Source organism: Diceros bicornis, chromosome 10 (assembly GCF_020826845.1).
Source record: "Diceros bicornis minor isolate mBicDic1 chromosome 10, mDicBic1.mat.cur, whole genome shotgun sequence".
In the NCBI taxonomy this organism is placed as follows: domain Eukaryota; kingdom Metazoa; phylum Chordata; class Mammalia; order Perissodactyla; family Rhinocerotidae; genus Diceros; species Diceros bicornis.
The window spans coordinates 11,234,286-11,248,073 of NC_080749.1; the positions used below are offsets into that span (position 1 = coordinate 11,234,286).

General features: G+C 36.9%; 1 protein-coding gene across 1 annotated transcript in view; it reads left to right on the forward strand.

The window, feature by feature from the left end:
• CLASP1 (cytoplasmic linker associated protein 1) overlaps window positions 1-13,788 on the forward strand; it is a 260,490-nt gene that overhangs the window by 111,512 nt on the left and 135,190 nt on the right. Inside the window, exon 8 of the mRNA XM_058548789.1 lies at window positions 1,463-1,530. Coding sequence (XP_058404772.1) covers window positions 1,463-1,530 — 68 coding nt within the window. The remainder of the gene's footprint in view (window positions 1-1,462; window positions 1,531-13,788) is intronic.

The following is a 13,788-nucleotide window of genomic DNA, read 5'->3' on the forward strand; positions in this document are numbered from 1 at the left end:
TTTAAGAAAGATTCTGAGGCAACATCTGGGCTTAGATGGAAAGATAGGTCAAAAAGGTTGTTGATACCTGCCATGGAATGGGAAGGGGGAGAGGCAGTGTATCAGGCTAGTTCATCCCCTTCCTTTTACCTCTATTTGCTGATGTGTATTTTTGGCTCCCTTGTTACTTAGAATGAGGTAGAGGTAAGTAGAAGCTCTACAGTGTAGGAGCTTTGCACATTCAGCATCTTTTTAGCTCATTGCTAGGCTCAGTGAATCAAAGAATGAATGAACTGAGACCAGAGTGTGTGAAATATCTAGTTTTCCATAGTGAGAGCAGGGAAGGGATTAGGCACCAGCTCTTCCACACAGTGATGTAACTCTCCTGCATGACATAGTGCTTGGTGTTTGCAGAATACCAAAAGAATATAGTTCCCATCTCTACCCCCAAGGAGCTTGTATTCTGGTTGGGAAGAAAAGACAAACATGTTTGAAATGATTAGAGCTCTGTATGGCAGAATGGTTTGTGAGAAAGTGCTAAAATTTCTAGCCTGGTTGCTGAAATGAGTGGCATAGGTTTGAATGCAAAAGTACATTGCTTTGGAATCTCAACCTTCACACTCATTCCAGTGTATCTGTGTTTTGCTTGGGAAAGCCTCTTTTTCTACAAGGTAAGATTACCACCCCTCCACCCCCCTACTCCCCAATCCCCCTCCAGTTTTCCTCTCATTTTTGGTGTCACTAGGATGGAATATTTTGACTGGTTAAGGAGTTTTGCTTCAATTTAAATGTCAAGGTGAAAATGATCCATTAGTAGAAAATAAATGTCATGCAGATTTTTTTAAGCTGAAGATTATCCAGTCACAACGTTTGTTTCTAGAGAAATTATTTATAGCATTTTGAATTGTGTAAGGCATAGAAAATCCTCTGTATTGTAATATCAGTGCGTTTTGAAAATCTTTATCCTGAGTAATCGACAGTCTGTGCTTAGACAGAAATAGCAGAAATATACGCTTTTCATAATGTATACATTTTGTGTAGAGCAGTTAGGTTAATGCAATGCAATGCAGTCAGTCACTTTAATATAATGTCTGAGAGCATCCGCTCTGGATTCTCACTTTCATGGCAGGCATCTCTACCCTCACCAACTGTGTTATCTTAAGTAAATTATGGGGTCTTGATTTCCTCATCTATGAAATGGGCATGATAATAATTCCTTTATAACACTGTTATAAGGATTAAATGAGATCTTTCAGATAGAGCCCTTAAGTTAGTGCTTTGTCAATAGTAAATGCTTTATTATTGTTGGTTATTGTTAATGTTATTAATATAGTTACTGTTTTTATTAGATTAATTTGTATCATTGATGTTTTTTTTTGGAGTGTGACAACTTCATGTTAGTGTTTTAATATAATTGACTGTAAACAGTGATGGTTCCTTGTGTATATATATATATATATTTTTTTTTTTTTTCTTCATACAGCTTGAATGTAATTTTTACAAAATTTGATGAAGTCCAAAAATCTGGAAACATGATACAATCTGCAAATGGTGAGTAGAAAAAGCAATCATTCTGTTTTTGCTTTTTTGGTTTTATGTCAGTAATGCTTATACTCTCTCTGAACAGCTGAATTTGATATCTTGAAAAGAGTTTCTAGGTGTTAAGATTTAACCTTCATTTATCTACCTTCTCAGGCCAGAAGCTATGGAGTTATCATTGGCTTTCTTTCATAACCTACACTGAATCCATTAATCTTGTTGGCTTTAGTTTTAAAAATACATCTAGAATCTTGATTCCCATTGTAACTGCTGCTTTTCCCCTAGTGCAAGCCATCATGGTAATTTGCTTTGCTCTCGTGGTAGCCTCCCACCAATATCGTTGCTTTTACTCTCTCCCAGCACCCAAAGTCTATTTTTCACACAGCAATCAGAGTAATCCTTTTAGAATGTAACTCGGTTCAGAATCCTCCAAAGGTTTCTCATCACACAGAGACTGCAATTCAGTGGCTTACCCTGGCCCACCAGGCACTGCATGATCTGATGCTGACCACCATTCTGATGTCATCTTGTATTGTTCTTCCCAGAAGTTCTCTTGGCTCCAGTCCCAAAATGCTAATTTTGGACATTCTAAGCTTCTCCTGCTTCAGGGCATCTGTACTTATGATTCCTTTTGCTTGAAACATTTGTCCCCTGGGTGTCATGGCCCTCTTCCTCATTCCATCCAGATCTCTGCTGCAGTATCGCTTCATTACAAAGGCCATCCAGAATAGCACATCCAGTCTTCTAAGGGAACTCTCTGTGCCCTCATCCTGCTTGATTTTCCTTCTTAGTGCATATCACTATAAAATATTTTTTTGTTTATTCATGAGGGCAAGAACTTTATTTTCTTCCATTCCTTATCCTTAGTGCTTCAAAAAGTTCTGGGCATGTGGTAGGTACACAATAAATGTTGTTGAATAAATAAAGAAAATAATAACTGAGACTTGCATTGTGACCTGTTGTTTCCAGCACGTGTATATTCCTTTTCTGATACTTTGTGATGATATTTGAGGACAAGTGGGTAATTCTTGTGATTCCAGAAGGGAAAGAAAAGACAAGAGTGAATTACTGTATGAATGAAGTCATCAAAAAATCAATTGCCAACAAGAACTTTTTCTAACTCTGGATACCTTGTTGCATCATAGCTATTTCAAAATTGCCAGGGATCTTAGATCATAGCATAGCTTTCACATTTTCAATATCTTGAGACTGTAAAAAAGTTTTAGTGATTTCCCCCAAAGTGACATAGTACATAAGGGCAGAGCAGGAACAGAATCCAGGTCTTTTGACTCACTCTGCTGTGTACCTGCCATTGTTGGTAAGGAATTTGTCTTTAGATAGCATGTTTCGTATAAAATGCTTGAAGCGTTCTGAAAATGCTTTCATTAATCCCCCTGATTTCTTTTTCATATGTTTGTAAAAACGTAACAATATTAAAAGAAAAAAAGAATAATATTTACCACAATTCTGTTGTCACCAACAAATCAGTTTTCATTTTTCCATATTGTCTTATAATTCATTTTCCTATAGCTGTATAATTTGTATATAATCTTAACCATGGCATGGTTTTTGTACATTACTCCCTACTGTTGTACATACTTTATGTATATATGCTTTGAAAAATGTATCTGGTAGAGCTGGGACCAGAACTCTGGCCTTGTAGTCATGCTGCAGTGATGAGTGGGGTTGACGGTGTGCATGGGCAGGGCCGCCCAGCCAGTTGCTAGACCATGCTTTTAATTGTGTTTGTGTGTATTTGTGTAGTTTCACAGTTTAAAACTTGTTGGCACGAAGGTAGAAAGTACTGGGCAAGGAGGTAGTAGTGGTGGCAGAAAAGTGAGTTTGTGCTTCATAACCTGTATTATAACCATGAAATGGAATCTGATTATAGTGCTGGCATTGGGGAGAAGGACCACATCCATGTTGGAGGCCTTGCCTAGAAGAGTTTGTATATACTCTGAGTTTTAATGAACATGATATGTATGATTTAATCATCAAGAATACCAAAATCCTGTGGCATTGGGTGCATCAGCAACATTTTATTCTCGATGTCCAGGTGTAAATATTGCTCCCAAATTTCGTTATTTTTGTGGGATATTTGTGTGTGTGTGTCCGTGTATGTATGTATACGTGGTATAGGGGTAGGGTTGAGAATGAGAGCAGTTCTTTTAGGCATCTATGTTAAAAATAGCAGATGATAAGGAAGCCTAACTCAAAACTTACTGGAGGGCTATAATTGCAGCTTTTTTAGGGTATGTATGTAGTATTACTATTTTAATTGTTAGAGTCAAAATAGAATAATCTAAAGGCATATGTATAAAGATTTTAGAATTCCTAAGCCAAATAAGTTTGGTCTCCTTACAGTAACTTTGAGAGACCAGTAAGATGTTTAATAGCTGTCAAAAAACAAAGCACCTAATTTCTTGCTTTGGTAGAGTCATTGAACATTTAGATAGTATAGGGAAACCACAGTAGCAATGGAATAAAACCAATCCCCCTCTTCTAATTTTTTTTTGCCCAATGACTCCCAGTGTAATCATTTTTTGAACTCTTCTCGACTTCAGACCATTGACTGCTCTACTTTTTTTCAACCCATCCCCCTCTGCTTTCTCCACTTTTCTCCTTAGCTTAGATTGTGACCTTTCTGCACTTTCTTGTTAGTTCTAGGAGTTTTTGTCGATTCCCTGAAATTTTCTGCACCGATAATCATATCATCTGCAAATAGGAACAGTTTTATCTCTTTCAGATCTGTATACTTTTTATTTTTTTTTTCTTGCCTTTTTGCACTGGCTAGAACTTCTGCCAGTGTGTAAGAGTGATGAGAGTGGACATTCTTGCCTGGTTCTCAATCTTAGGTCTTTCACGACTAAGTATGATATTAACTGTAGGGTTTTTGTAGATGTTCTTTAGCAAGATGTGGTAGTTCTCAACTATTCCTATTTATTTGAGTGATCACAAATGGATGTTGGGTTTTGTTTTTTGAAATCATCAGCATATTTTAAATATTGAGATATAATTCATACTAAAAATTAACTTTTTAAAAGTGTATAATCCAGTGGTTTTTCATATATTCACAAATTGTGCAGTTATCACCACTGTTTAATTCCAGGATATTTTCATTACCCCCAAGAAAACCTGTGCCCATTAGCACTTCCTATTTCCTTTTCTTCCCAATCCCTCACAGCCTACTTTCTACAGATTTGCCTATTGTGGACATTTTATATAAGTGGAATTATACCATGTATGGCTTTTTGTGTATGGCTTCTTTCACTTAGCATAATGTTTTCAAGGTTCATCCCTTTGGTAGCATGTATCAGTACTTCATTCCTTTTTATGGCTGAATAATATTTCATTGTATAGCTATACCACATTTTGTTTATCCACTCATCATTTGGTGGACATTTGGGTTGTTTCCGCTTTTTGACTGTTGTGAAGAATGCTGCTGTGAATATTTGTGTAAAGCTTTTATGTGAACTTATGTTTTCATTTTTCATGTATATATTCCTTGCAGTGAAATTGCTGGGTCATATGGTAACTCTATGTTTAACATTTTGTTTAACTGCCACACTATTTTCCAAAGTGGCTGCACCGTTTTACGTTCTCATCAGCAGTGTATGAGAGTTACACTTTGTTCACATCCAAGTCAGTGCTTGTTATTGTCTGTCTCTGAGGATAGCCATCCTAGTGGGCGTGAAGGGGTGCCTCGTGGTTTTGATTTGCATTTCCCTAATGGCGAATGGTATTGAGCATCTTTTCGTGTGCTTACTGGCCATTTGTATACCTGTTTTGGAGAAATATCTGTTCAAGTTATTTGCCATTTTTCTAATGGAGTTAATTGTCTATTTATTGTTGTCATGAGTTCTTTATATATTATGGATTAAAAATCCCTTATTAGATAGATATGATTTGCAAATATTTTCTCCTTTTCTTTAGGTTTTCATATCACTTTCCTGATGGTATTGTCTGCAGCAGAAAAGTTTTTAATTTTGATGTAGTATAATCTGTCTTTTTTTCTTTTATTGTTTGTGCTTTTAGTCTAAGAAAACCTAAGATATAGGTTGATATCTAAGAAATCATTGCCTAATCCATGGTTACGAAAATTTACACCTATATTTTCTTCTAAGAGTTGTATAGCTTTAGGTCTTATATTTAGGTCTTTGATCCATTTGAGTTAATTTTTATATATGCAGTGAGGTAGATATCCAACTTCATTGTTCTTCGTGTGAATAGCCAGTTGGCCCAGCACCATTTGTTGGAAAGTCTGTTCTTTCCTCCATTAGACTTTCTTGGCACCCATCTCAAACATCAGTTTACCATAAATGTGTGGATTTATTTCTGGACTCTAAATTCTACCCTATTGCTCTATATGTTTAGTCTTATGCCAATACTACACAGTCTTGATTACTTGAGCTTTGTAGTATGATTTGACATTTGGAAGTTTTTTTTTTAGTTTTGTTCTTCTTTTCAAGATTGTTTTGGCTATTCTTGGTTCCTTGCATTTCCATGTGAATTATAAGATCAGCTAATGTCAATTTCTACAAAAAAGGCACCTGCAATTTTGATAGGGATTGTGTTGAATCCGTTGATAAGTTTGAGGAGTTTTGCCATGTTAATAATAATAAGTCTTCTAATGCATTAACATAGGATACCTTTCAATTTATTTAGGTCTTTAATTTCTTTCAACGATATTTTGTAGTTTTCAGTGTACAAGTCTTGCACCAGTTTTGTTAAATTCATTCCTCAGTATTTTATTCCTTTTCATGGTTTTGTAAATGGAATTGTTTTCTTGCATTTACTTTTGAATTCTTTATTGCTAGTGTATAGAAGGACAATTGAATTTTGTATTCAATCTTGTATCTGCAACCTTGCTGAACCTGTTTATTAGCTCTAATATTTTTTTTCGCCAGTGGATTCCTTAGGGTTTTCTATATATGAGAGATCATTTAATCTGTGAACAGATACTGTCTTACTTGTACCTTTCCAATCTGGATGCCTTTTAGGGTGTTGGGTTGTTTTCCAAATGCCTTTTTGGCTCAACTGATGATTGTTTTTCTTTAGCCTGATGATATTGTAAATTGTGTTGATTTATTTTTCAAATAATAAACCAGCCTTGTGTACTGGAATAAATCTTACTTGGTCGTGGTGTACAATTCTTTTTATACAATCTTGTATTTGGTTTGCTTATATATTGTTGAGGATTTTGCCATCTAAGTTCATGAGAGATATTGGCCTGCACTTGTTCTCACCCATCCCCCTTGTCTGGTCTGTTGATTTTTAAACATGCTGAGTGTCTGTCACTGAAAACACACATATGTCTATCTCTGTCCAGCCATTTTCATTTCTCTGCCTGTTTCCTCCCTTTTGCAGCAGACTTCTCCTGAGTTGTCTGTATTCCCTGTCTCAATTTCTTCACCTTCTAATCACTCATCAGACTGCTTTAGTCTTGGTTTGTTCCATCATTTCACTGATGCAGCTACCATTGCAGTCACTGATGACTTCTATACCCAATTGACATTTTCAGTCTTCACCCTGTTTGGTCTGTCACTACGTTTAACACTGTTGATCTCTTCCTCATCTTGAAACATCCTTTCTCCTTGGCTTCTCTGGCCTGACCACCTTCTGCTTTTTGGGCTGCTCCTTCTCGGTCTCCTTCATTTGCTTAATGTCTGCTTGTCGTAAAATTCTTAAAGCTTGATCCTAGGCCTTTTCCCTTCTCAGCCAGTGCTCTCTCCCTGGTTGCACTTATCCATGGCTAGAGTTTTGTTTACTAGCCAGATAATATTTTCTCATAAATGTTTGTCTCTTGCCTCAGGGTTGTAACGTATGCGCAGCAGCTGCCTGTCTGACATTTCTTCTCATATTTGAGACGTGTATCTAAATCTAGATTCATATTCTACCTCCTGCGAAAGACAAAGCACAAAACAACTGAACATAACTCCATCCTAGATCTTTTCTGTACTTCTTACGTGAACGCCTGCTCTATTATCCTTGTAGGCATGTAAATCAAAACTTAGGTGTCCTCTTTGATACCTCCATCTTATCCATTGCCCATATATCTCATCACTGGTTCCTGTGGATTTTAACTCCTACATAGTTCTCGACTCCATCTACTTTTCCCCATATCCAGCACTCTGATCCCGTCTACAATCATTCTTTGCCTGGATTATTAAAATAACCTGCTCACTTTTCTCATTGCCTCCGTTTTTGCCCCTCTAGTGTAGAACCTCGCCAAAATGAGGGCTGACCTTTTTCCTTGAATGAAAACTACCGTGAGACGAAAGAGACTGAGGCTAAAAGATTTCTTACTGTTTTCTTTTTTTCTTCACCCAGGACAATGCTAAAAAGTATTTAAATATTACCTGCACTGTCATTTTGATGTTAGCTTATGAGAGTGTCATTTTTCAGAAATCTGAGCAGGTTGGACCTCTGCTTTCTTGGAGGTGGACGCAATCTGTAGCCAAACTTTATAGACACACCTGGGTTGAGACTTCAAAGCAAGAAGGTATTCTGACTCTCTTCCGTTTTAATTTATTTGGAAAATTTCAAATGTATATTAAAGTGGAAAGAGTAGAATAATGAACCCCCATGTAGCCATCACCCAGCTTCAACAATTATCAGTACATGATCAATCTTGTTTCATCTCTATTCATCAGAAATAATGGACTATGGTGAAGAACAGTTGTAACACATTACATCATTTGAGTCAGGGCCAAGAAATGGGCATGTCCCTTTCTATATTTTTTAGTAGAAACATTAAGATGGAAAATGAGCAGCAGTTCCAGAATAGATATTCTTCTTAGGAATTTTGCAGGCGTTAACCTCCTGAAAAGATCCACATGTACTACTATCATCTTTTAAGAACAGAGGAAAACAATTACAATTTATAACTCTTATTCGTTTCAAGAGAAAGGAAAAAACATTAACATTACCACATTAATTCTGTGGTGATGACGGTGAGAGGAGGGCTTCAGTCCCATAAAGGGGTTTTGATGAAGAGTCTCTCAGAACATCTCCATGTGTGGGTGGATTCTATCTCCTGCCCTCACCACATACGTTTTTTTTTTTTTTTAAATCCTTTTATTATTTCCATTCATTGCTCTCAAGCAATGATAAGCACAAAATCCTTATCAGGCCCTACTGTGGCCATGCTGCATTTGGTGCCTGCAGCCTCCTCAGCCCCAGCTCTGTACAGCCTCATCTCTGTCTGGCCCTCCCCTAGGGCTCATCAAGTTGCCTCTGTCCTTCTTACCTTTCCTTTTTAAGATCTTGGTGCGTGATGTTTCTTTTGTCTTCTCTTTCTTAGCCAACTACTCCACATCCTTCCCTTCTCAGCCCAGCTCGATGTCCCCTCCTTCTGGAAAGCTTTCCATGACCTCCCTCTTCAGCACTTCCAGGCATGCCCTGCTTTGCTGCTTGCAGGTTTATATTCGGTGATGATTTGTCTAATGTCTGTCTCCTGTGTTGGGCTGTTAGCCTCCTGAGTACGGGGTACTGTGTCTGGGTTTGCTCCTTCTAGGACACAGACACCTCAGGCTGTCTTCTCTTCTTAGTCCTAGTGAGTCTTCTGATCTGGTTCAAAGAATCAGCTTTTCTTTTGTAATCTCTTCATAATATGGACGGTATATATGAGCACTTTGTATCTGAGGTACCTCGATTCTTTTGTTTTCTACTTTTTCCTCTGGATTCTTATGTACCAACTTCCGCAGTGTTGCATGAAAATTGGAGCTGAGGAAGAACTGAGTAAAACACCAAGAGAGAATGGCAACATGGGGCTCGTTTCCAGGTTCCTCCAATAGCCTTTGGGCAGAAGTTCTTATCAGTTGAAGGCTGCCTCATTTGATTAGCAAACGATGTATTCACAGATGTCTTTCCTAGGCTGACCCTAGAAGGTGTCTAAGTGATCTGTGTCTTTCAAATCCCCATTTGTGCAAATTCAGCAGCCTGTCCTCAGCAGAAGGACTTGACAGGTATTGGTTTAATGAATGGTAACTATGTGTGGCAACAGTGTTTATAGTTGTTCATTTTGGAGTGTGAGTGCCCACTTCCCCCCACAGGAAGTGTAGACACAGTGTCAGGGAGAAGCTTAGGACTGCTTTGAAAATATGTGTGACCATCATTTCTTCTTAGGAAAGGCTTCTTTGCTCTACCACTCTTTAGCTGTATGACTGGGCACGTTACTTAACTCCTGTGAGCCACAGTTTGCTCCTTTGTAAAATGCAGTGAACACCCTGTAGAGATGTCCTGCAGAATAAATGAGATTGTGTGTAAAACTCCTAGCACAATGTCTGGGACGTGGTTGATGCTCAAAATGATAGGTTTCTCCTCCAATTGCTCTGTTTTAGGGGTATATTTATTTTTTAAGTGAAAATATCACTTGAGAATAACTGTCATACTTATTTTTTTTAGAATTTTCAGTTATGTTGGGGTGCACATTTAAAATCTAATGTACATTATCTTTAAGAATTATGCTCTTTTAAAAAAACTGCTTTATTGAGCTAAAATTCATATACCATACAAGTGTATAATTCAGTCATTTTAGTATATTCACAGATATGTACAACTGTCACCACAGTGTGTTTTAGAACATTTTTATCACCGCAAAAGAGAAACCTGGTGTTCTTTAGCTATCACCTCTCTATCTCCCTAACTCCTCCTCACCACACCGCTATCCCAAGCAATCACTAGTCTACTTTCTCTATAAGTTTGCCTACTCTGGACATTTCGTATAAATGGAATTATACAATATGTGTTCTTTTGTGTCTGACTTCTTTCACTTAACATAATGTTTTCCAGGTTCGTCCATATTGTAGCATACATCAGTACCTCATTCCTTTTTATGGTGGTCCACTGTGTGGATGGACCACATTTTGTTTATGCATTCATCCGTTGGTGAATATTTGGACTGTTTCTACCTTTTGGGTATTGTAAATCAGGCTGCTTTGAACACTCATTTACAAGTTTTTGTTTGGACGCCTGTTATCAGTTCTTCTGAGTATATACCTAGGAGTAGAATTGCTGCATCATGTGGTAATTCTATGTTTGACTTACTGAGAACTGTCATCCTGTTTTCTACAGTGGCTTCCCCATTTTGTATTCCTACCAGCAATGTGTGAGGGTTCCAGTTTCTTCACATCCTCTCCAATAACAATAACGACAACAAATTTTCCATTTTTTAAAAAAATGATAGTTGTCCTATCTCATTGTGGTTTTGATTTGCATTTCCCTAATGACTGATATTGAACATATTTTCATGTGCTTGTTGGCCATTTCTAGATCATCTTTAGAAAAATCTTTATTCAGATCCTTTGCCCATTTTTAAATTGGTTTGTCTTGTTGTTGTTCAGCTTTAAGAGTTCTTTATACATTCTGGATACAAGACTCTTATCAGATATATTATTTGCACACATTTTTTCCCATTCTGTGGGTTGTCTTTTTACTTTCTTGACATTTAAAAGTTTTAATGAAGTCTAATTTACCTATTTTTCTCTTTTGTTTGTTTGCAGTGCTCTTTTGAGTAAGATATAAAAGCTCTGGATTTGAGCTAAGTTGAAAGAAACTATTAATGTAATAGCGGTACTCTTAGGGAAGAAATAGGCTTCATCCTGGGTTGTATTTCTTGACATGTTCAAAATTATGTTGTTCTAAGATGTGTAATTGATTATGTTTATATAAAACTCATGAACTTAATATTTTAAAAGTGTAAAAATTGTGACTAAAACAGCAATGAAAAAGCAGCTGAGTAGCAATTGGACATGAGCGTCCATTTGTAATAGAATACTTCATCTTTGTATGATTCTTTTTTGTTGCTAGGTTACCCAAAGGCCTTTCAGCTTTGAATGGCAAGAATATGGGAGTTAAAAATATGTTGTTTTATAGATGTTTCTTTTTCTTTTTTTTTCCATCTCCATGTAATTAGCAAACCCCTTGAAGCAAAAATTACAGTTTTTCCTTCCATGGATTTCACAAAGCAAATTATTTTCTGTGTCAGTTTTTTAATCATGCAGATGTGCTTAGGCTCATGGGAGAATTGGATTTTCAGCATGAAAGAGTCAGTAATTACAGACTAGTCAGTGTCCTTTATCTGCAGCCACTTAATGATCTTTAATTGGATTTGATTGAAGCAAGGCCCACGGACATTAATTTGGTTAAAAATGTGCATGCTTTTGAGTTTCTTAAGCAAAGCTAACATGTTTATGAGAAAAGAAAGAAAGTATCATGCTGGTTAAATCCATGAAAATTCCATAATAAATCTGTGGCTGAAGAAAAAAACAAAATATTTATTTGCTGACAAAACTATAGATAGCAGATAATCAAAATTATTGGCTCTTATACATCAGTGTATCTAGGGTATCGTTTTGCTGCCAAATACATCCTGTCTTATGTTTTTTTACCAAAAAATTTGAAAAATTTTAGGTATCATTTCTAAGTTGTTGGAAATGAGAAATACTTGTGCAAGTCTGAAAACAAATAGACCAATGATGAATTGTTAGGTTAAGATCTAAATTGTTGCCTGGTGTAGCTAGGACCAAGCATTCATTTAAAAGTGAATCGACTGTCTCTTCTTTATTAAGAAGCCAAGACATTATTATCTTGCATAGTCTTTAAAAACAATGATTATGTGTAAGTGGATCAGGTGCTGATAATGGGTTCCCAGCCCCTCCCCCTGCTTGTTTGTTAGACTCTGCATATTACAAGGTTTGGGATGCTGGTTCAGTATCTTAGGAAAGTGTTTCCATAGTCACGGATACAGGCATAATATGTTCCAAGGCTGGCAAGTGTGCTGTGCTGTGCTAAGGAGAAGAGCACCTAAAATAGCCTCGAAGAGACTGTTTCTGTTTCTGTTTCTAGGTTAAGTAGTTTAAGCTGGAGCTGACAGTTTACTTTATCATCTGTGTGGAAATAAGATTGCTTTTGATTTTATTCTTATAATTAAGATTTATATTAGGAATGCTCTCTTCTGTTTTTTGGGGGAGGAAAAATCAGCGAGTTGGTTAAAAAATTTTTTTAGTACCAGTTTTAAAGAAGCCTGGCCCTCTTACATGAGTAAAGTCAGATGGAGAAGGTTCACCTCTCACCCCACCCACCCTTTTTAAAAATAATCACCATTATATATAGTCTGGGCTTTTATTTTGGAATAGGGTGGCAGTTGCCATTGGTGCTGGCTCACACTGAAGTCGTGTGGGTGGAGAGTTTGCTGATGCTTAAGTTGCTGTGAGTAGGTATAGCTTACAGAGCAGTGTTCGTATTTGTACCAAGATCACTGATGGTCATGACTACTGGGAAAGGTAGGCTAGTCTAATATATTCTGTAGAGTGTTTGTAATTATTGCTGCTTAACTAAGAAATAAATACAATATTTAAGATATTTTATAGTTGCTTTGATAACTAAAAATTGTGGAGGAAAATAATTGCTATGCATATTTGCATTTAGCGGCGGAAAATTGTGAAACCTACACATGTATTAACAGGATTGTTAACCTTCGAGGACTAGAGAGAGGAAGTAGGCACAGTAAGTCGAGGTTAGCTTTTTCATCAGCCTCTTTATTTCGTGTGCTTTTAATTTTTTTCTGCTCTCTTGTGTTCACAGTATGTGGGTTATAAAATAAGTTATTTTGCAATTACAAGACATTTGTTAATAAGTATAAGCTGTCTTGAAAGGAATCTACTAGCTAGAAATTTCTAAGCTTTCCCAACAGTGGGTAGAGGAAAAACACATGTAAGTCCTGGCACTGCTGGGTTGCTGCTTTTGTCTTGAGAGTCATTGTATACAATTCTTCCTTCCCTTTTAAAGATTTGCATCTTTAAAATGCAAAAATGGGGAACTGGAAAACCACAAAAGAAGTATTGTTTAGAAAAGTCTTATTGATTAAAAAAATAGTCTTATTGACTACCCTTTGGTCTTTCCATGGAGGTTTTCCTCATGTTTTGGCAGCATTGAAATGATTTTGAGAGAACTCCACGTGAATCAGGTTTGTGTCTGCAGCGAGAGCGCAGTTGATGTGATGTGAACAGCCTGTGTCACTATCTTGTTTTCCTATGGGATGGTCTTCCTGGCAGGCTTTTCATTTGCTGTCTCTGAGGGATACTGAATCAGGTATTACACAGAGTGAATTGTGCACAATAACAAGTGTTTATTTGTCTCCACTGTGAGGATGTTCGCACACATCCAGCTCATTGCTCTGTGTTTATTTTGTAGTGGATTCTTAGTAAAGGTGTGTATATCTGTCTTCTTAAACTACATTTAAGTTTGCTGAAAATGGTCATATTGGAA